The sequence below is a fragment of the Syngnathoides biaculeatus genome, chromosome 3 (genome assembly GCF_019802595.1).
Source record: "Syngnathoides biaculeatus isolate LvHL_M chromosome 3, ASM1980259v1, whole genome shotgun sequence".
Taxonomy (NCBI): domain Eukaryota; kingdom Metazoa; phylum Chordata; class Actinopteri; order Syngnathiformes; family Syngnathidae; genus Syngnathoides; species Syngnathoides biaculeatus.
Window position 1 is genome coordinate 14423010 of NC_084642.1, and position 24137 is coordinate 14447146.

General features: G+C 42.5%; 1 protein-coding gene across 2 annotated transcripts in view; it reads left to right on the plus strand.

The window, feature by feature from the left end:
- Positions 1-24137, plus strand: part of tln2a (talin 2a) — a 104188-nt gene that overhangs the window by 67772 nt on the left and 12279 nt on the right. For both annotated transcript variants that reach the window (XM_061814475.1, XM_061814476.1), the window contains exons 21-49: positions 8-167; positions 272-438; positions 3177-3305; positions 3534-3647; positions 4263-4376; positions 5125-5259; positions 5722-5850; positions 5946-6048; positions 6131-6339; positions 7288-7407; positions 7496-7693; positions 8627-8766; positions 9954-10047; positions 10354-10443; positions 10543-10665; positions 12489-12632; positions 12834-12995; positions 13169-13309; positions 13398-13579; positions 14599-14731; positions 17630-17731; positions 18500-18670; positions 18998-19144; positions 20494-20595; positions 20689-20808; positions 20889-21035; positions 22110-22276; positions 23224-23407; positions 23492-23617. In XM_061814475.1, coding sequence (XP_061670459.1) covers positions 8-167; positions 272-438; positions 3177-3305; positions 3534-3647; positions 4263-4376; positions 5125-5259; positions 5722-5850; positions 5946-6048; positions 6131-6339; positions 7288-7407; positions 7496-7693; positions 8627-8766; positions 9954-10047; positions 10354-10443; positions 10543-10665; positions 12489-12632; positions 12834-12995; positions 13169-13309; positions 13398-13579; positions 14599-14731; positions 17630-17731; positions 18500-18670; positions 18998-19144; positions 20494-20595; positions 20689-20808; positions 20889-21035; positions 22110-22276; positions 23224-23407; positions 23492-23617 — 4053 coding nt within the window. The remainder of the gene's footprint in view (positions 1-7; positions 168-271; positions 439-3176; positions 3306-3533; positions 3648-4262; positions 4377-5124; positions 5260-5721; positions 5851-5945; positions 6049-6130; positions 6340-7287; positions 7408-7495; positions 7694-8626; positions 8767-9953; positions 10048-10353; positions 10444-10542; positions 10666-12488; positions 12633-12833; positions 12996-13168; positions 13310-13397; positions 13580-14598; positions 14732-17629; positions 17732-18499; positions 18671-18997; positions 19145-20493; positions 20596-20688; positions 20809-20888; positions 21036-22109; positions 22277-23223; positions 23408-23491; positions 23618-24137) is intronic.

The window sequence follows — 24137 nt, forward strand, 5'->3', positions numbered from 1 at the left end:
TTTGAAGGTGAGCGCGGCAGCCAGCGTGGTGAGTCAAGCTCTGGAAGATCTGATGCAACACGTCCGTCAGTACACCTCCCGAGGAGAGCCCATCGGCCGCTACGACCAGGCAACCGACACCATCATGACCGTCACCGAGAGCATCTTCACCTCCATGGGGGACGCGGGTCAGTCCGAGATCCAGAACAAACACATTCACCGAGCTCCAATGTTGCAACAAAATGACTTGTGCCCATTTTGAATGGTCGTCTCACGCTGCCCTCTTCACAAGGAGAGATGGTCCGTCAGGCCCGGGTGCTGGCCCAGGCCACCTCGGACCTGGTGAACGCCATGAGGTCGGACGCTGAAGCGGAGGTGGACGTGGACAACTCCAAGAAGTTGCTGGCGGCGGCTAAATTGTTGGCTGACGCCACTGCCAGGATGGTGGAAGCGGCTAAGGTATTGCCTTGATTCTTTCTCAGTCTTGATTATTATTATTACTACTACTACTACTACTCATATGACTAAAACTAATACTCGTCTCACGAATACTTATTGCTACTGCAACTACAGTACTTCTCTTCTTAAGTCTCACTTCACTTCACAATAGTTTTATTTTGTTCATTGTTTTTATTGTGAAGCACCTTGTAACTTTATTTTACAAGGTGATATACAAATAGTTATTACAACTACTACTATGACGATTGATAATACTATTAATTACTAGTATTATCTAGTACAATAGTTTATTGCTATCACCACCACTACTACTACATTTTATCATTGTTGAATAATAATTCACAATTATTATTATACATTAACATATTATTATTCATCTTATTATTACATATTAATAATAACTTACAATACATAATTGTATCATGATTCATAATAAAACTGCCTACTCATAATCATATCACGGACTAAAACTGGTATTAGTTTTTCTTTTTGGTTAACCTGCCCTATATAATGAAGTCCAATCATACAACGTTGCATAGTTTTTGGAAAATATTAGAAAGTTTTTTGCAGTTTGTTAAATTCCACTGTAAACTATCACCAAAATAAAACCTTTTTTTTTTCTATGAATGTCTTTACCAAGATGCAATTCTCATAAACTGAACCACATGATGTTGCGCAACTGTACTCTTAAAAAGAAGACGCCATTGAATGAAAAAAGACTTAACCAAATAAAGTCATTACTCTGTAAAGTGAAATTAAGAACATCTGACCTGACACTGAACTGTAATTTTAATTTTACGTTTTAATTAAGTCTGGACATGATAACAAAGTAAAACTGCCTATTGCTCATTGTCTCGTTTTTTTTTTTAGCTCCACACATTTGTTATGGACTATGATCAAAGCGCAAAAAACATCCAAAAACTGGCAGTTTGCAGTGATTATGTATGAATGTTAAATCACTTTGATTCCAAGTGGGGTTTAATGTGATTCACTGGCCGTTTGATCCTCATTTAGGCTGTGTAATAAACCTTGACAAATCACTGTAATGTTACACTGAGTGCGCATTCAAATCTGGAATAAGATGAACCCTAAAGGTGTCACAGCTCATAATATTAGGACTCTAAAACTTGGTGTGGCATACAAATGACATTTATGACAAAGGGTTAGCCTAGTAAATTCAGGCAACATGAGATTAATGTCTTTGAATCAGAAAAAAAAAACCTCCCAATGCCTCATTATGTGTCCATTGGACTTCACTCTGATACAAATTGCTCCCACTTCCACCGTGACAATGAAAAGACAGCGAGTGACTTCAAATTAAGATTAGAAGAATAATAATTACAACCAGTCGCATCTTTACGCACATCTGCAGAGACCTTATCTAGATGTGGTTGCCATGGTGACTGATGAACTGATAAGATTTGAGATTTCCGGACACCGCTCATTGTTTTATCTTATCCCCCATTCAAAAATGAGTTAGCGTTGGCTCGTTTGTGTGTGCCATGTCATCACGAGTCCCTCTGGAATTAGCAGGTTTCGAGAATTATGCAAATGATCTGTTATTCAGCGACTTTCCACAAGAAATTGGAGGTGTCCATTCCTTTGGAGTAGGGGTTGCCAAACTGTGGCCTGTGGGCCACGTAGTCTCAGTTGTTGCAAGAATGTATCTTCCCCCAACCCTGAAATTCATGGATGACATTCTATTTAGTTAAATTTTTTTCAATTATGTATCAATTTAAATAATATGTGCATTATTAATTGTAAGAAAAACAATTTTAGAAAATAAGATATAAAAATGCTTATTTTTCCATTCACTGGGTAAAATAATGGGTTAATTAATTCCCATTAAATGGGCGGCACAGTGGAGCAGCCAGAAAGCATTGGCCTCACAGTTCTGAGGTCCCGAGTTTGATCCCAGACCCAAATGTGTGGAGTTTGCATGTTCTCCCCATGCCTGCGTGGGTTTCCTCCCCACATCCCCAAACCATGCAACATTAAATGAACACTCTAAATTGCCCCTAGGGGTGATCGTGAGTGCGACTGTTTGTCTTCATGTGCCCTACGATTGGCTGACAACCAGTTCAGGCTGTACCCCGCCTCGTGCCCGTTGACAGCTGGGTTAGGTTCCACCACTCCCTGCGACCCTTGTGAGGATAAGCGGCAAAGAAAATGGATGGATGGATGGATGGATAATTACCATTGAATGTACGATAATGGATAAACATTTTAACTTAAGCAGAGAGATTAAATGTGGCTTTTGAGCCCTAAAGTTGCACCCACCCCGACTAGAGGACTATTTTTTTAACATCATGGTCATGTTAGACCTGAGAGAGAGAGCCTGGCTCTATTCAAGTTCATCTCAAAGGGCTTTGATTGGGTTCTTCCACACTAAACTCATCGAAATACCGGATGTCTTTATAGACTTTGGTTACGGTAAAGGGTCTTCCCTAAACTTACCACCAAACCAGATCTGGAGAGTTGTCGACAATTTGTTGGTAAGATGAGCAATTTCATATTTTTCTGTGACTCATAACTTTGGTTCATCCAAGGATTAGAAAAGGCGATTACGCCAATGATCTGGACAATGATCTCTGACAATCTGACCTCTGCCACTCAACAGACATAATCAGATAACATTCTTTTTTTTAGTGCAGGAATTCCAGTGAATCAAATGTCCTTTGGCTTTTGGGTAGATACTGTCTCCTGAGATGTGTGTGTGCGTGTGTCCGTGTCTATAGGGTGCAGCGGCCTTTCCTGAGAACGAGGATCAGCAGCAGCGACTGAGGGAGGCTGCGGAGGGGCTGCGTGTGGCCACCAACGCTGCCGCCCAGAACGCCATCAAGAAGAAGCTGATCAACAGACTTGAGGTCTGCGAGGGCAGAGATCACTGATTAAAACCTTTTAATCAATTTTGGATTTTTTTTTTTAAATGTGCACCCTCCAAAAAGTTCCCTGAAATCTTTTTTTGTTCGTTTTTTTTTGTCACAATCATAATCTCTAAATTGTGCTCAGGGGCCTTGAAGAGAAAGCATCGCGTGAGATGGACAATGTCACGATGTAATCTGATTTACTGCGCGCGTGATTTCTGGTTTTAGAATGCTGCCAAGCAAGGTGCGGCTGCAGCCACGCAGACCATCGCCGCCGCTCAGAATGCCGCCCCCTCCAACAAGAACACCGCCGCTCACCAGCAGTTGGTTCAGAGCTGCAAGGTTGGCGTTATTGTATTATTTATTAAATGAGGGGTACGCGAGAGGTAGGACGTTCATACAAATTCGGTCGGACGTAAGAAATTCAGTTGACTGTATAATAATATGTAATCTGAGAAAGCTATGTTGAACGGTAAAGGTCTAAATACGGTCTTTAAAGGAAAGTTTCAATAGGCTGCTACATGGCATCACATAATTGTTTTTTGTTTTTTTTTTACTTATTGAAGCAGCATTTGGCTCTTTAGCCAGTTATTTTTAAACTCCATTCCATCTAAATCTAAACAAACGTTCTGAACAGAAACTGCTTCAATGGTTACAATAAGTGAGACAGACGCTCCCATCTTGTGTAATGCATTCCATAAGTTTCCGCTATATAAGTTCTCCTCTTGGAAGATCACGCAGCTTTTTCTCTCCCTATTAAGTATGAGCGTTAAATCTTGGCAAACTTCCTGTTGTAATTACTTTTGCAGCCAATTTTGTCTGCACGCTAGATTGTACCTGATGGTGAAATCTATTATGCTGCACAATTGCGTTGATATGACGCAAATACAAAACATAACCTGACAGGTATGATTGTTACAATCCCTAATTAACCAGTGATTGCCGGGGTTTGTTTAGGCAGTGGCTGACCACATCCCTCAGCTGGTCCAAGGGGTGCGCAGCAGTCAGGCCAAACCAGACGACATCAGCGCACAACTCGCCCTTATTATTGCCAGCCAGAACTTCCTACAGGTGCAACACACTCACACACACGCGCGTTTTTATGTGAATAGAATCTGGAAACTCGATGCCCCAGAATTGCCACGATTGCCTTAAGAATGAGGCTGAACAAAGTATAAATAGATTGTTCCATGTTGGGACAGTTAAAATGGACATACAACCCATTTCTTTCAATATAGCTCAAGAAGCTTTCCTGTGGTGCAGTTTTGAGGTGACTACTATATTACTACAAAGGAGTTGATTTACTCAACTGAAGGATGCTTTAACACAGTGTGACTGGTAGATTCTAACGTGTCAAGTCGAGTGGAGTTTAAATGGACAATCATGGATAAATGGCTAGAATCAAAGCAGTCAACGCTGAATTTTTGACTCCTGTAGTTCGCCAGTACGTACAGTAAACGTAGACCACAATAAGTGGAGTGCAACATCACCTGTAATGCTATTTAGACAACAACGTTTTAATTAATCTGAGAGCCCGTTTAGGGGATTGTGTTCTGTAAAGGTGCTGCCATTTTGGTTAGCAACTGCATTCAGATAGGCTCAGAAGCTATTTTGTGAACAATAAAAAAAGAAAAAGTGATTACAGCTACTACCCAGTTTTTTCTTCACGGGGAATTGGATGACACACCCGACAACCCAGCGTCTGTTGGGGATGTTCACTATTTAAAGAAATGCAGTTTATCATAATCTGTTTGTTAAAAGTTTTGCTTTACAAAGCAGTTTTAAAAACATGTCTGTTTATGTTCCCTGCTCCACGCAGCCTGGTAGTAAGATGGTGACCTCTGCAAAGTCTTCGGTTCCTACGGTGACGGATCAGGCTGCGGCCATGCAGCTGGGTCAGTGTGCCAAGAACCTGGCCACCTGCCTGGCTGAGCTGAGGACTGCCGCGCAGAAGGTAGCAGACAATCATTTTATCATTTGGATTTTGCATTAAATTCCGAGCAGTGGTCCAGTTGTGAACGTCCTGTGTTTAAATTAACTTGTCATCGTTTCCATAGCGTCGATTTATGGGTTAATTTGCTTTAGTGCATCATATGTTACGACTGAGGCTCCTGAAGTTTGGCTGGGAAAAATTGGTGAGCTCACAAAGTGACTAGGAAGATGAGAGAACGAGAGAAGCTGTTTATCTGATGGAGAAGATAATTGTTTTAATTCTGAAATTTTATGATGAATCATCCATGAGATTGGTTGGAGGATAAATTGAAATCTAAGAAAAACACATAGCACTACTGATAGTCATTTCCCCAAGTACTGCCAGGTAGCCTCTTTTTCTTGATGTCCCACCAGATGCACCGTACAATATAATCCAGCATTATACAATATACTTTTTTTTAACCTGTATTTGTGTTATTTCTAGGCACATGAAGCTTGTGGTCCGATGGAGATCGACTCTGCGCTCACTGCCATCCAGACGCTAAAAAGTGAGCTTCAGGATGCCAGGCTAGCTGCAGCCAACACGAAGTTGAAGCCTCTGCCGGGAGAATCTGTACGAAAACGTCACATCGCTCGCTCCGTTAGGAAAATGCAATTGAAGTTGTCGCCCAGAATGTCTGAAATTGTTTTTTTTTTTTTTTTTTTCAGTTGGAGAAATGCGCTCAGGAGCTGGGCAGCACCTCCAAGTCAGTCGGGTCCTCCATGGCTCAGCTCCTCACCTGTGCGGCACAGGGCAATGAACACTACACAGGTTGGTACTCTGGACCAACTATACTGTCTTTCAATTAGAGCTGGATGATACAGCCATGAAATAAAATAAATGTGTGCGGTAGGCGTAGCGGCGAGGGAGACGGCGCAAGCCTTGAAGACGCTGGCCCAGGCGGCGCGGGGAGTTGCCGCTTCCACCGTCGATCCCAAAGCTGCCGTGGCCATGCTGGACTCGGCACGCGACGTCATGGAGGGCTCGGCGCTTCTCGTCCACGAAGCCAAGGGGGCGCTGATGTGCCCCGGAGATGCTGAGAGCCAGCAGAGGTTGGCCCAGGTGAAATCTCTCAACATTTAGTACCACTTAAGACTTTTATGCCAAATATTGGCACTACTTTATGAGGTAGTTAGATATCATTGTTTTTTTTTTTTTGTTTGTTTGTATTTTTTTTTTTTGGGGGGGGGGGGTTGAAATATTGTCTGGATAGAATTTTGAATCATCTCTTGTACAGCTGATGGTCCTTTTGCACAAAATACCCTGGCTGGTCAAAACATTAGGTACCCCTGCGCTTCCTTAACTCTGTAAAATACTGAAACTAAAGCTCATCTATTTACATGCAGTAACAGCGTACCCAAAATATTTGAAACATCCCTCAGTGTAGAGCAACAGTGCAGTTAAATTTTACACCTTCCCAAATAAACAGTTAACATTATCCTTGAATGTACTATTTGAGTTCTTAAAAATACCTGGGACACAACAATGTTGCTGCATTTTTTTTGTACAAATTCATAATTTAGTGCTTGGCATTTCATCACAAGAGAGATTGCAATTAATTGTCTTTTAGGGTTTACAAAATAAATTGGATTAATATGATATCATTTTAAGACCATATCGACCGTTTCTATTGGTCATAATTACTCAATAAAATGCCCAAAATTGGATGAAAGTTCCCTTAAAAAACAAAAAAAAAGTGACATTTCCTTACATCTGTAAATGTCTGATTAGAGTGTCTTTTTGGTAAATATTTACAGCCGGGAGAGCGAAGTAAGAAGCTGAACATCTGTCATACTAAGCAAGGGAAGGTGCTGTAATTAACCAGGTGGCATATTTTATAAGCAAAACATCCTCAATGATTTATGCCTCACCATCTCATTTCCCCAACTTAATCATTACCGTGAGCCGTGTTAAACGCAAAGGTGAGGCTGCTTGTTAATGCCTTTGCATTCTAAATCATCATGCTCGCGATGATTTAAAATCTTCCTCCGCTCTCCCTCGAATGTGCAGGTGGCCAAGGCCGTGTCTCACTCATTGAACAACTGTGTCAACTGTCTGCCGGGTCAGAAGGACGTGGACATGGCTCTCAAAAGCATCGGCGAGGCCAGCAAGAAGCTCCTCATTGAAAACGTGCGTACAACAAAAAAGTTCTTAATCATCATTTGCTCAAAGAGTTGATAGATGCAGGAAAAACAACAGGTGTTACTGTGCTTTTTAGATCCCACCGGCCTCCAAGACCTTTCAAGAGGCGCAGAGCGAGCTCAACCAGACAGCAGCCGACCTAAACCAGTCTGCGGGCGAGGTGGTCCACGCCTCCAGGGGCTCCAGCAGCCAGCTGGCAGTGGCGTCTGGCAAGTTCAGCGAAGACTTTGACGAGTTCCTGGACGCTGGTATCGAGATGGCAGGCCACACTCAGGTCCCTCTTTTGCGTCGTGTACATTTTACACAATTCACAAAATAATTGAAATAAGAGGCCGCGGCGTCATTTCAAAATGTTTGCCACTTTAGTACTCCTTATCTTTCCACAGGTTTGGGTGAAAATCTGTTTTTAAAAACAAGGCACAGAGTTGACAAAATGAGACCTGTAAAAGTATAAACCCTGCCTTTAATTTCCTTGTTTTGCCAGCATAGCATTTTTTATTTTTATTCTTAGACATGTGGACAAATGCACTGCAGCATAGTTTGTTACAAAGGCTTCCAGCTGCACAGAAAAGCACCCCCTCCCAATTTTTTTTATTTCCATGTCAAAATCAATCCAGATTTTATATAAAAAAAAAAATAAGACCACCTTGACCACCTGTACAACATTTCATAACAAGACGCATGAATGACAATCTGTTGCAGCTGCATACATTACAAATCCTACATTCATTTTCCAGTAGATTCTTCACATTTGGACCATCATTAATAAAAATGGATCTTATCATAACTACCATACAGCAGAGCTTTTATTTGTGAGGCAACATGCCCAGCAATCTTTGATGCCAAATCACAAACACCCTCCCATCCATCCTTTTTTCTCAAGCACTTGTTCCTCATGAGGGTCGTGGGTCAGCTAGATCCCATCACTGCTGTACACCCTTTGACTGGTCACCAGCCAATCACATTCAATATTCCCAAATACGGACTCGATAGTCTTCAATTTGCCGAGCATGCAGGTTTTTGGAATGTAGGAGGAAGCTGGTGAGAATCCATGCAAGAACATGCAAACTCCACACAGGAGAGCCTGAGCCAAGATTTCAACACTTTAGTGTGATGCAGAAATGAATTTCCCTGCTAAAAACAGCATCTTCACTGTGTGGTAATTCCAGATTTTACATTTCAAGATTTGTCCTGTGTTTCGTGTCAGAAGCGGGACGACCAGGTCCAGGTGATTAGTAACCTGAAGAACATCTCCATGGCCTCCAGCAAGCTGCTGCTGGCCGCCAAGAACCTATCGGTGGATCCTGCCGCAGCCAACGCCAAGAACCTGCTAGCAGCCGCCGCAAGGTACCACCGCATTGTCTTTTTTGCATTGGGGTTACCATTCCTGATAGTTTTGTCGTTTGCTCCCGAGCAGCGATTCTGAAAGTGTAGTACACGTACCACTGCGTACAGTGTACCTCATTTTAGATCAGGGGTAGGGAACCTTTTAGGCTGAGAGCCATAATCGGCAAATATTTTAAAATGTAATTCCAAAAGAGCCATAAGATATTTAACAAAACTAAATACTATTTAGTGTTTGTGCATTTTATGTAAGACCAGCACTTTAAGAGTACAATAAGTATCTATATTCATTTAAATAACATTATGCTGTTGCGAACCGGTGATGACAAAAGTACTTCTTACCATTGATGCATCTTCTTTGCTGATGGCTTTGTCGTCTGTTTCATACGTCATTAAACTTCATGCAGCCTTTGAGATTTCCATCCGTTATTCGTGAATGTAGGTTGGTCTTAATGTTTTTTAAATGTTAGAAAGACTTTTCATATGCATAGGTAGAACCAAATATTGTCAGTACAGCAATATCCACACGCCGGAGTGTGTAGTATGTGACGGGAAGTGCGTTCCAAGTTTTCACAATCAGCTGTCCTGCGCGTTGAATTTTTTTTCATTTGTCCCTACTTATGTCCGCTCGCCAACAATTCTTGCCCACAGACGCATGTCTTTATGTAAAAAAATTTCCGGTGGTGGGCCGCGCATAAGCACGCTGTCATTATAAACCACATTGATAGGCTGCGTAAGGACTGTAACATTTGTAATTAGGAGTGTACCCCTTTAAGAGTGGAGGGCGACGGTGCAAGATAAGCTAGGAAGAAAAGTGTGTGGCCGTGCAGTAGGTCGTGGTTTGAGAAAGTTACAGGTGCTCCCAAAATGTTAAAAAATAAGACTTTATTTTTTTGGGGGGGTGCATGCCGTCACTCGATTGAGCCGATCGCGATGGACACATTGAGCACCCCTGCCGGATACTGTATGCCATTATGAGGGCTCTGCGAGCCAAACGCAACCCCAGAGCCAGGTTAGGCTCGCAAGCCATGGGTTCCCGACCCCTGTTTTAGACAAACGCTCAAGACTTGGGCCTACTGTATTTTGACCTTGGTTGGAGCACAAAGTTTTTTAGGTGGTCCTTGGTATGAAAAGCTTGATAATCGCTCTATTAGAGAATACTATGAAGTTTTTCCGGTTCCTCGTTTCAGAGCTGTGACTGAGAGCATCAACCAGCTGATCACGCTGTGCACCCAGCAGGCGCCCGGCCAGAAGGAGTGTGATAATGCCCTGAGAGAGCTTGAGGTACACCACACTCGGTTTTAAGCATTTTACTCTAGGTCCCATGAAGCCACAGGTCCGAGGAGTTTGACTTGGCTCTAGTTTGGTAATGTCCCCTCAGAATTGTCAAGAACTCTTTTTCTGTGGTCATCTTAATGTCAGAAAACTTCATTTTGAAGGAAATGAAATTAGAAATGTTTTCAGTCATACAGTAGATGTTAATGTCATATCGGTCGTGTTATCAATTTTGTTGTTTTATTGGGCTTACTTTAAAAAGGTGTCGTAATGCTATATATCTGTATAGAAGAAGTTGAGTAAAATTTCTTCTAGGCTGTCCGAGGAATGCTGGACAACCCCAGCGAACCAGTCAATGACCTCTCCTACTTTGACTGCATCGAGAGTGTCATGGAAAATTCCAAGGTAGGCTATCCATCTCCCCCCCGGCAGCTGGGAGCTCAAACATCCCTCATCTGTAACTGGCCGTTACGCCACTCTTTTGATTCATGGTGGCCTGTCCAGGTCTTGGGAGAGTCCATGGCGGGAATTTCCCAGAACTGCAAAACGGGAGATGTGATGTCATTTGGCGACTGTGTTGGAATGGCGTCCAAGGCTCTCTGTGGGCTCACCGAAGCTGCCGGACAGGTACGTATCAATCCTCAAATGTCAGTGATTGATGAACATCGATGACACCATCCCTGCGCTGTTTTGCTGATTTTTTTTTTTTTTTTTTTTTTTGTGGAATGTATCCATTTGTCAGTCCCGCTGTATTGTGGAAAACTGCAGTTCCTAGCGACGTCGGGAGCTCTGACTCCAGCTGGGGTTGCATGTTTATCACGCGCTTAGTTCAGTAATAGCGGCTACTCCGTGCTCCTTTTAACTTGTTTTCATTTTCTGTTTGTATGTGTGGATGTTTCAGTCTCATTCACTAAGTGGCTGAAAGCACATTGGTAACTTTTTTTTCTACATGACAAGAATGGCAACGTACTGCGTATGAAGCTCAATTGCAACTCAAATTTTGGCGTGCATCGCCAGGTATCATTGTACCTACTGTAATAGCCTCACACGTGGGAAATTGCTGTTTAAAAATACAAATACAATGGGTTGTTTTCACGTGATGTCACCCGTTGTGCTGCCTCCGTTTTTTTTTTTTTTTTTTTTTATCCCTGAGCTCTGTTACTCATGCATACGCAAGGTGGACGACATTATGTTTATAACTGCATTTATAGAAGACGCGACCGACAGCACATCAAGCCCAGACTGACTATTAGGCTACCTGGCATACGCACATCGCTGGGACTCAGGACTGCGTCACAAAGGCAGGATTGTGCCCTCGATCTTTTACTCTATGTGACAGAAATCACGAAGGAGGAACACTTACCTGTATGCTAACACGGAAAACGAAAGGCGGTGGAACATTATTTTTTTTTAATATCAAGGCAAACTCCATTTATTCCATTTTTTTTTTCAAAAAGTAAAACCTATATATCGTTCACCACAGGCAAAGCGTAATGTATATTATTTGTTTAAAATTTGATGACAATGGTAGAAAGACAAAAGGATAAACAAATCCAGTATTTCACAAAATTCTCCAATCTTTCAAGTGACTAACAAAAATGGATCTTAACTGTAATGTTGGCCTCCTGAAAAGAGTATTGATTAAGCTTCTTAGCTTAACTCTGTGACATGATGATGAAGGTTGAAGCCGGCCAGCGTGATAGCAGCGTCATGCACTTGTCGGGCACTCGTCCACAAAGCCAAGTCTCCGTGACGCACCAAGCCACAAAACATCCAAAGTCTTTCGTCAGAAGCGTTAGACGATGTTCCCGCTTTCGAAGTCGGACTTGTATCCCGGATCGCGAGCCTCATCGTCGCGAGGCTTTGAAGAGCGCGCCGACGAGCAACTCTGCAAAAAGCTTCAGCCAATTAGCGGGAGTTGTCGAGAAAAAAAAAAGTCAGAAGAAGGCTCTCTGATGGTTAGCAAGTCCTCTCTTGTGTACTTGAGTCCCGAAAAGCCCGTGAAACACAAACAGTAACCGAGAGCATTCCGTAGTCAACAATACTGGTATGCGTTTGGTAGAGAGGTTAAATGACGGCGCGCAGTGGTGCATGGGTAATTCAGCAAAACATGTGACGTCAGTGAAAAAAACCCATAGCGATATCCAGGAACTGCTGTCGACCGCAGCTCACATCCAAATGCTCACATGCGGAGTTGCCGACATCACACATTTGACACACAGACACTATAATATTGGCAGTATTTTCTATTTTTTTTTGTAAGTTTGAATAAGTTTAAATGTTTAAAGTGTGCGAAGGTGGAAACAAAACATTTTTATATGCCTTCTCAATCTTTTGTAAATTTTTACTTTCAACAGGTGAGTTCTTAACATCTCCCTGACGGTGAACATGAGTTCACAGTCCACCCAATGATTTTTGACTGGGTTTTATTTTACTTATTTTTGCCTCAGGCGTCCTACCTGGTGGGCGTGTCTGACCCCAACAGTCAAGCGGGTCACCAAGGTTTAGTGGACCCAATTCAGTTTGCGAAGGCCAACCAGGCAATCCAGACGGCCTGTCAGAGTCTTGTGGACCCAGAGAGTAGCGCCTCCCAGGTATATGCAGCCAGAAAATTAAACACGCACACAGTTATTGTTGTTTATTGTTTCTCGGGTAAGATTTAGGTGGTATTAAATTGCTGCACATCCTTGAAAATTGTATTTGTTGCCCAGAGGGCTCATAGAAGCTATTACAATCACAGATACTTTGAGTAAAGTGCTGTAGTTTAATTAACTATGAATCCTTGTTTTTTGCAGGTGCTCTCAGCAGCCACCATCGTTGCAAAGCACACTTCGGCGCTGTGCAACGCCTGTCGCCTGGCCTCGTCTAAGACCACGAACCCTGTTGCCAAGAGGCACTTTGTCCAGTCTGCTAAAGAGGTGGCCAACACCACCGCCAACTTGGTCAAAACCATTAAGGTGGGTCGAGTGCTGCCAAAGCCGAATCGGCCAGGTCACATTTGCATTCTAGTTTTAGCCTAGACTTAACCAGTGTGCATTGGATTGTCGCATCAAGTGCTTCATTTCAAACTGTTTGATTCTTTTGGTCACTTATGACCGCAGTGCTTGTCTGGCTCTTTCTCTCCCTTCAGGCTCTCGATGGAGATTTCTCGGACGAGAACAGGAACAGGTGTCGAGTGGCCACGGCTCCCCTCATTGAAGCGGTGGAAAACCTGACAATATTTGCATCCAACCCAGAATTTGCCAGCGTCCCGGCTCGGATCAGCCACGAGGTCACTCGCAGACAGCTGCTTCACGTGTGTTTTATTGAGCAAAATATGTTCAGTATTTAATGTCTTCCGCCATCTTGTTTGCCTGCAGGGTTCGGCGGCTCAGGAGCCCATCATCCAATCGGCTCGCTCCATGCTTGACAGCTCCACCTACTTGCTCAAGAGTGCCCGTTCATTGGTCCTCAACCCCAAAGACCCACCCACCTGGTCTGTTCTGGCTGGTCATTCCCGCACCGTCTCCGACTCCATCAAGAGTCTCATAACAGCCATCCGGTTAGTGAGGGGAATGGGGCCTTACCCATGTTAGAACAAATCCAATTTAATTTCAGTACCATATAATATTAGGTTCTAAAACACATTGACAACACAAAAGCGGACTTTTGGCAGTACTCTTCAAGCTATTTATGTTTGCATTTAGTGGACAAATACTTTTTCTTGACTTTGTTCTTATAGCCAGAAAAATTAAAGCGTTTAAAGTAAAATGTTTCAGAATTTGCATCCTTATTAAGGGTTTATACCTTACCGTACCTTGGCTATTAAATAGTTTTTGCTAAGGCTTGACTTCTACCCAAAATATTGGGCCCATATTTACCTTAACTCCATGGCATTACAGGGTTGTTTTCATAGGTGAGCCAGTGGTTAGCAAGTCTGCCTCTCAGGTCTGAGATTCAAAGTTCCAATCTGGGCTCTAAATTCTCCATAGGAGTGAAAGTTTGGCAACCGGCCCAGGGTGTACTCCACCCTTTGCCCAAAATCTGCTAGTACAGATCGAGGCTACAACTCCCCCGAGACCGCTAATGAGGACAAACGTAATAGAAAATGCATGGGTGGATAAGAAACTCATTGGATAACAGTGAGAGGGACCCACTGCTTGCCAAATACTGAAGCCACTTTTTCCGTATATTTTTCAACTGTGTACTGTATTTATCAGCTCCTGGACTCTACAAGATGGATAATTATAAACCTGGGGAGTAGTTTGCACTTGCCGCATAGTGAACCAAAATGCTTACGCTAGAAAGCCGACATTTCTTAATTTTGAAATACCCTTGGTTAAAATATTATTATAAGCCCATAGACACTTACAATAAGGGTCCAGAAGTTGAACAATGTTTCTTTCTCTTCCTGTGTTCACATTGTTGCCTTTTTCATTTTTCTCATCTCTCTTTGTCACACTCTGTCCTCTTCACCGCCTGTTCATCAACGTTCGACCTCGCCACCCCCCCCCTTCCCCCTACCCCCTACCCCCACCCCATCCATTTTATTGCTCTCTCCCCGGCCCATTTCCTTCTCAGGGACAAGGCCCCCGGCCAGCGGGAATGCGACTCATCCATTGATAACATCAACAAATGTATCCGGGACATTGAGCAGGCCTCTCTGGCTGCAGTCAGCCAGAATTTACCCTCCAGGGACGACATCTCTCTGGAGGTAAGGAACCGTTAGAAAAAGGACTCAAAATATTCCCCTTTCTCTTCCATAATTTTCCTTGTCAAATGATGCCTTCATTTGACATTTTCTTTATCTCAGCTACTCAATGCTGTGTATGCCTTACACCTAAATTCCTTCTGTTATATTAGATTGTTGTCATTCCCATGAACTGTCTCTTTTATACTTTTAAGATGCATATACTTATGTACTCAAAATCTTTTTTTTTATCTTGATTTATAAAGCACATATGGGTGGGTCCTTATTTTTTTTACATACTTTAAAGCAGTGACTCCCCAACAGTTTGTCGGGGTACACCAGTGTGCCGTGAGCGCTCTTCAGGTGTGCCGTGGGAAGTTATCCAATTTTGTGTGATTGCTAAAAAAAACATTATTTTCAGAAATAATGTATCTTTATTCATCTATTTATGCCAGTGAGGCACAATGACAGACAAAACAAAACATCCTCTTCTATTAGATGGCAGGAAGTACATACAATAATTAATCTATCCATTTTTGGTGACATTTACTTTTGTTGGTGTGCCGTGGGATTTTTCAATTGTAAAATATGTGCCTTGGCTCTATGAAGGGTGGAAATCACTGCTTTAAAGCAACACTATGGTCACATTTTCATGTAAAGATACCTTCATCCCACACCCCAACCTGTCCTGTTCAGATTCATGGCCATGCATACCTTTTCTGTTGGAAGGGTTTTGCTGTGGAGCAGGGCAGTTTTAAATACTCCCTCTTGTTATTTGAAGGTTTTTTTTTTATATTATTCTGATGCTTATTAAAAATGCAGCCAAACAGAAAAGGTTTTTAGGGTATAGACCGAGAGACAGAATGGACAAAGTGAATAGGGGTGCAAACCACAGCAGAACAATAGTTCTGTTGAGATATTTGGTAGGGGGACACCAGGTGAGGTCATGCATCAACTAACTAGTCGAAGAAGATAAGAGAAGACGGAAAAGGGGAGGACAGAATGTGGAAAAGAGCAAGGCAGTGCTGATGATGGGTAGATGCTTTCTATAGGGTCTGAACACCTATAAGAACCTGCGAGTTGATCTCTTAACAAGCAGGATGGAACAGTTGGCGGAAGGTGTCTTGTGTTCTACATGACGGAAGAGTCTCCACTAGGATGAAGGGCAAAGTTTATAAAACAGTGGTGAGGCCGGCCATGTGATGCTGAGGTTTTCGCTCGGAGTGAGCAGGTTGGATAAGATTAGACATGAGCTCATTCGAGGGACAGCCAAAGTTGGATGTTTTGGAGACAAGATTCGAGAGAGCAGACTTCGATGGTTTGGACATGTTCAGAGGCGAGAGAGGGAGTATGTTGGTAGAAGGGTGCTGAGGATGGAGATGTCGGGCAGAAGAGCGAGAGGAGGACCAAAGAAAAGGTTGATGGATGTTGTGAGGAAGGATATGAGGACAGTGCGTGTTAGAGAGGAAGATGCACAAGATAGGCTGAGATGGAAAAAGATGACACGCTGTGGCAATCCCTAATGGGACAAGCCGAAAGGAAAAGAAGAAGTCATTATTAGTGCTCCAAGCACAAGCAAATAAAGCATCGATCATCTCTATGCAACTCGTCATGTGCATGTTAGTCAGTTGGTGTGCGGAGTTTCTGAGCCGGTATGTTGAGGAAGGGTGGGCAGGGTGAGTCCATCCCAGCCCCAGGGAGACGCCACCCAGAACCCAGGACACACGGTGGTCCCCTAGCCCAACCGAAAAGCCCCAGCCAGTCCCAAAGCGAGTGGCGTGGGTCCAGGACCACTGCTCCTCACCACCAATCCCCTCCACCCGCCACTCAGCGCGCATAACATTTAAAAAGCTTCTGATGCTTGACTGGTTTGTATTTAGGTCAAAAAGATCTTTTTTTCATAATATCTCAGGGAATAGCAACATAAGTTATCTGTGATATTGATGGACCACCCAGCATTGTGTAAAATGCCTGTAAAAGCTTTTCCACTCCAGTCGATCAATGTTTATTTCAAGAGATATTGAGTGGATATAAAAAAAAAAAAATCTACAAATGGGTGTAAGCGCAATACATGCCACCATTTCAAGTGGCTGTGATTAAACCCAAATAAAGGAAAAAAGTGGTCAGACAGGCTGCCAAGAGCATCGTCGCCAGACTGAAGAAGCTGCAAGAAATTCTGGCAAATACTGGCTGTTTAGTACATGGGACAACAATTCTGATCGGGAATCTGAGCCCAGCTGCATTTTGCAGAAACACACTTGAAATTTCCCAAACTAGGAATGTTGAGGTTCAGTGAGACTGCTCATCACCAAAAGAATACACTGCACTACAGCAAGCATGTTTTTTTTCCGTCAGCTAGACCTGAGGCCTTAGACAAGGTGGAGGAAATAATGAACTGAACAAAACCTTCAGGCTACTGCTCGAAAACTGACGGTGAAAAGGGACTTCATCTGTCAGCATGACAATGAAGAACCGTCTCACCAAAAGCAGATGAAGGTTTTGAAATGGCACTGCCAGAGGCCAGACCTGAATCCGATCAAACATCTATGTGGTGCTCTGAAGACGGAAGTCAACAGGAGATGGTCACACAATCTAGCAGATTTCAAATCGGGCAAATATCGCCACACTGATAGATTCCTACCTAACGAGATTCTGTGGCGTAATAAATGCAAAAGGTCCTGCAACTAAGCATTAGTACACAGGTGTGCATATTTTTGCAGCCTGGTTATTGCACTTTTTTTTTGTGTCGTTTTATTTCACCCTTAAAAGATTTCACTTTGACGCCAATGGGCATTTTCTGCATGTCGAGGTTTACTTTTCTGGGCACCGGGTTCCAAATGAAGCACATTAAATGAGCGCAAGTCCGCCTCCTATAAAATGGCACACAGGAACAAATCTACTTTCATTTCCTCTTCGTTTTAGGCCCTGCAAGAGCAGCTGACATCTTCCGTGCAGGAAATTGGCCACTTAATCGACCCTGTTTCTACCGCTGCCAGGGGCGAAGCTTCCCAACTAGGACACAAGGTACGTATATAGGGCAACACACTAATGACTTTACTTTAATGCTATAACTGTGAAGCAAGACAAAAATGATGGTATGATGAATCCCCTGTGGGGGGGATGTTACACACCCACCTGCAAAAGGACTACGTACGTTTTACCACTCCCACACTTTTTAAATATTATTTTCATATTAAAACAGACTTTTAAACACTTTGGAGGTCTATTTGAAAACAGACAACAATGGAAAGCAACTGCATTTGTATAGCGCATTTCGTACACGAGGTAATTCATTGTGCTTTACGTGATTAAAGGCGTTTGAAAACAGAGAGATAAAACATTTAAAACAGGATAAAAATTACAAACACAATATTAAAAAAAAAAGACAAAACTGCATACAGTGCAAGTAATATGATCAAAAAGTGGATATATTCTAAAAATGTAAAATACTTTGGGTATTGTAAGGTATGTACATATGGCCTAGAGGAGTACGTAGTGTATGTTGTCAACATGTCTGTGTGTGAGTGTCTGGGCTTGAGCTGTGGCCCACAACAGCTCCCCCATGAGAGTGCTCATATCATTCCAGTAAGGAGCTCAATTGATACAGTGCACGTGTACCTCCTCGTGGCTGTGAGGAGTCAGAACCTACAGTATCTGATTGGAGGCTTCATGTTTTGAGGCTTTGGCTTGACATTTACTTCCAGTCCATAACGTTGCCTTAGATCCACTATTATAACCTGCACCCCCCAAAAAAGACATTTTCGTGCAATCAGAGTCTTGTTTTGGCCTCAGGTGAGCCAGCTGGCCGGCTACTTTGAACCCCTGATCACGGCGGCGGTGGGCGTGGCGTCCAAGCTTAAAGACCACCAGCAGCAGATGACCTTCCTGGATCAGACTAAGACCCTGGCAGAGTCCGCCCTACAGATGCTGTATGCTGCCAAGGAGGGGGGAGGAAACCGAAAGGTCTGGTCTCTGCTAATGGTTGTCACTGTAGTCTATTTCTGTAGATTTTGTTAGTTTTGAGATTGTGTTTCGAATGTAATTCTTTTTTTTTTTTTCATTTTACCTCAACCTTGTATTACCAACTTCATTCACTTGCATTTCTTTTTATAAAGATCTATAATTTACAACTTCCTAATTTTGTTGACACGAGGTTCTGGTTGCTCGTTTTGCCTTATTGTAAATAATTTTTTCTCATTAGATGAACAAAAAAATAATTACAAAGGCAGCACAGACCAGACTGGCTTCAATTCTTTTGTTGTGATTTTCTGTTGTCATGACAACCTTCAGGCGTCCCACACGCACGATGCCATCGCTGAGGCATCCCAGCTCATGAAGGAGGCGGTGGATGACATCATGGTGACGCTGAACGAGGCTGCCAGCGAAGTTGGCATGGTGGGGGGCATGGTGGATTCCATTGCGGAGGCCATGGCCAAAGTAAGTCCAGTTTAATAAAGTAGACAAATAACATTTCCCCCTCCCACACAATTCCCAGGTTTCTCTGTCTGTGTCATGTTTTCGTCAAAGTACCCCAAGGATGGGGGATTACGCAAAAGCAATCTGCAAATTGCAGTTGTCATTTACAGTGTGGTGCCAATCAGCGCATACATCAAACACAAATGTAACCCCCACCCTCACTGCATTGCTAGGAACGTGATTCTCATTTTGAATCATTTTTCAAGATTGCAGACTGGTTCCAGACACCAGACGGCTTCTCCTCGGCGTCATCTCTCTGCTGGCTTCTCTATGATGTGTTAATTTAAAACCCAACGCTGAAACTCATTCAGTGCAAGCAGGCAGTCATGTTCTTTCTTTTTTTATGGCAATGCTAATTTCAAGATTTGAAACCGCATATACATGTATGTGTCTATATATTCTTTTAACAGGGATGAGAATTTTCCGCGGAATTCAGAATTTTTTTCAGCTGAAAATGTCATTGTTGTGAAACATGTAGATTCCTTCAGAAATGGTTTTTTTTTTTGGGGGGGTGTACAGCTCGACGCGGGCGAGATATTATATATTAGTATGTATACTAATATACATATATATATATATAAACAAATTACTTGTGTACTTATTTGTGAAGTATAGCTTGTAAGTGCACTAGCCTATTTGATATAAATTTTACCGCCTACATTTTTATATCTGAGGTTTGGCAAAATTATTTTGGTTGTTTGGACTCATATTTTAAGTTTTCAAAGTAATATGATTGCTCTGTATTTACACTGTTAGAAGTAACCAGAGGTCACCATTTAACAGTGTGTTTTATAAAATATTTCCATGCCCAAAGGGGAACGCACCCCCCCCTTGACCTCCTCCAAATTGGTCATTCTCATCCCTGTTTTAATGATGTGCTTTATTACTATAGTTGATCTTGCACTATTATTCATATTATTATTAGTAGGATTTATACTGTGCTTTACTGTATTTAGTGCCCCCCCCAATCAGTCTCCATCTTTGTAGCAGGCGCAGTTGACGCCATTAGTCGCCGAGACAAGTAATTTCCTTACCCAAATTGATATCTCCTTCTCTCAATTCAAAATTGTTCTAGACGCTGTTCTTCATATTACAAAGTTATTTGCTGACCTCATTTGATCTCTGCTGCAAACAAAAACAGCAGCGCCTACCAAAGCAACTAAACAGTCTCTCATGTGAATTAAATAAAGTGTTGAATCTTCAGTAGTTAAGATGATCTTGCTGATTTAAAAAGAAAAAAGGTCTCTTTAACCGCAATTTGACTCTCACACACAGTAACACATAAAGAAAAGTGTTTCTTGTCTCTTCAGCTCGATGAGGGAACGCCATTTGAGCCTGAAGGCTCATTTGTGGATTATCAGACCAGTATGGTGAAACACTCCAAAGCCATTGCGATTACTGCTCAAGAAATGGTAAACCCCATTAGAACATCCAGTGTAATATAGTGCTGTACAGTACATAATGAAATGGTATGAAAAGGTGACGTTTGGCGTGTTCTGACTCAGATGACTAAATCGGTGACGTGTCCGGACGACCTCGGAGGCCTGGCCTCTCAAGTGACCGTTGACTTCAGCCAGCTGGCCGCGGAGGGACGGATGGCCGCCCACACGGCCGAGCCCGAAGAGGTGCCAGCGGTGACCCACGCGCGTCATAACCCAACACACGGGGGCCACGGTGAGCAACTTTTCCGTTCCGTCTCCCGCAGATCGGCTTCCAGATCAAGACCCGAGTGCAGGAGCTGGGCCACGGGTGCATCTTCCTGGTGCAGAAGGCCGGAGCGCTGCAGATCACGCCTTCGGACGGCTTCACCAAGCGAGAGCTCATCGACTGCGCACGGGCCGTCGCAGAGAAGGTACGCGTCGTCATCAGCATGAAGAATATGTTTTGTTAGAGTGCACACTTGTCATCTTTCAATTTTGCTTATTCTTATCCTAGCCCTTAATTCCTCATAGACCTCCATCATGTTACCTGTGTCATTTGTATTATCGTTAATCAAAGCCAAAGTAAATCTTTACAGCGTACCGTCCTCTTTTATTAGGATTAAATTGCATTACAGTACTCTGCAGTTGTCTTAATACTCGACTTAAATAGGTCCCGGAGCACTTTGAACTATATGAGCATGAACAGATTTGGCTTTTCAACAGATTTTCCTGTATAACATGAGGTGACAATTTTGCAAAAAGGGAAAAAAAAACCAAGTTGAGCACTTTTAAGTTATTAGAGTATTATAAAAGGTTTCTCCTGCATGAACTTGCACAAATAAACACAATAACATCCTCCACAAACATTTGCCACACAGGAATACTTTTCATTTATTTATTACCATTTCACTATAGTTATCGAAAAACGTTGGAGCCCATTAGTCATTATTTTTATTACTATAATTAGTCGTTGCAATAAAGAACACAAAAAGGTGACTGGGTGAGTTTTTCACTAACTCGGTAGGCAAAGCAAAGCAAATTTATTTATAGCGCATTTCATACACGAGTTAACTCAATTTGCTTTACATGATTCAAGACATTTGAAAAAGAAATAAAACATTTAAAATGGCATAAAAACAATAAAAATGACCAAATATTTGTAAAAAGACAATTAAAACCGCATACCAGTGCATGTAATATGATCGAAAAAGTGGATATATTCTAAAAAGCGTGAGAAAAAAGAAGAATTTTCAACCTGGATTTAAAAACATTCATACTTGGGCGATAGGTTTTGCAGAATGATTAACATGAATATGTGAATTTGGGAATAGGGAACAGTGAATAGTTGGGGCTTTAGTGTCCTGATATTACTTTCTAAGGTGTGAACTAAAATGCCAAAACTCCATTTTACTGTCATTTATCCATACTGGTGTCTTTTAAGTAAACCCGGCAAGTGCACAGGCCTGCCGCCTTATTACAGTGTTTGATGGTGCGCGCGTGCACAGGTGTCCTTGGTGCTGTCGGCCCTGCAAGCAGGCAACAAGGGAACGCAGGCCTGCATCACAGCGGCCAGCGCTGTGTCGGGCATCATTGCTGACCTGGACACCACCATCATGTTCGCCTCCGCTGGCACGCTCAACGCTGAGAACAACGAGTCCTTCGCCGACCACAGGTGAGAGCATCGAGTAATTTCTCCCGTCTGTTGTTTAAAATCGCCTGTCTGGTTATCTGTCATCAAAAGCTGACAAAATGCCTTGGTAGCGGCGCGACAAAAGGGGAGACAAATGTTTTGTTCTGTCAGAAAGTACAAATTACCCTCAGTCTTTGAAAGATGAAGTGTCACATCTTTCGCTTTTCTGAAGACGTCTCCTCAGGTTTTCTCACCATGACAAGATAAGCCTGCTATTACTTGACACTGCGACCGAAAAGATGATCCGAGATTGGAGCCACAAAATTGTTTTGTGAAATTGCTCATCACATCAATCCAGATCCATGAAAGCAGAAAATTCACAGAAACCCTTTGCGGTTTTTGTGCATTCGCTATTTATTTCTGCCTCGGCTGAGGAAAGTCTTCCTACCGATATATCAGGATAGCATTTATTAGTATTAAGTATAGGTGGGTATAATGAATATTTATAGATATTTCTTTCGATATACATCTACAATAAAACTGGAAAATAAAGCACTTGTTAAAAAAAAAACAAAATAAAAATGAAGCCTGTCAAGAAAACAAATGTTTTAATTTTGCCTCATGCAGTGAAGTCTTAGTTGGAAAAAAATGTAAAAAAAATATAACTACTGATATATTAATGAAAAGATAATTGTGTTCCATATACCAATAAAGTGTTCTTACAAATTATTAAAAATCTCAGAAAATATAGGCATGATAGCAAGGACAGTAGAAATTCAAAACAACTTTACAAATAATAAATTGATGAACAAATACAAAAATGAGTCAGTCCAGAAATAAATACAAAGATGTTCTGGTAGGTGATTTTTTTTTTTTTTTTTTTTTTTTTTGGTCTGTTTTTTGGGTTGGGGTGTGGTTACCATTCTGTATTTCTCTCAAACGTTTGTTCGTTGTCCTTCTTCCGATGTCCATAACTCTGTCTTTCTCAGAGAAAACATTCTGAAGACGGCCAAAGCTCTGGTTGAGGACACAAAGATGTTGGTGTCAGGCGCGGCTTCCGGCCAGGACAAGTTGGCGCAGGCGGCCCAGTCCTCCGCCAAAACCATCACCCAGCTCACAGATGTGGTCAAACTGGGCGCTGCCAGCATCGGTTCGGATGATCCAGAGACGCAGGTCTGTTAAGTTTGGTAGTCGTAAAAACATTACTTCAGCATCAATTTCCCCAGGATGGCTCATAAACGATTGTTTTGACTCCAGGTGGTTCTGATAAATGCTGTCAAAGACGTCGCCAAGGCACTGGCAGAGCTCATCAGCGCCACCAAGTGTGCTGCGGGGAAAGCGGCAGATGACCCGTCCATGTACCAGCTGAAGAGCGCGGCCAAGGTGCGGGCACCGCTCCATCCATTCATCTTCTTTTGCGCTTGTCCTCATTAGGCTCACGGGGGAGCTGGACCCCAGAGTAGCCGTAATAATATCAGTATGGAAGGCTGTTTGAGGATTTATTCCAGATCCTTTAGATTTTTTATGACAAAGAGTTGTAGAATAATGATATGATAAAGTTACCATCTCGTGCTTGACTAATACTACTTGTAGTACACAGATCTCAACGAGTGCACCATTTGCCTCTCTGGTAAGCTGCAGCTGTCCCATTAGTATGCCAAAGTTGTTCTACTAGCGAAGACAAAGAGCAAACTCGAGTCGACCTCAAGATAGATATCAAGGCTATTGTATGAGTGTTCAAACTGTTGATCATAAAGGTGTTATACACTTTCTACACATGAACAGGAAAAAATAAAACATGAAGACGCATCACACTTTACAATAGATAATATTTCTCCTAGATCCAATAAGCAGGATTTTGTTGTCATTGATTGAAAGCAAGGGGGAAAAATGGCCAAATTTG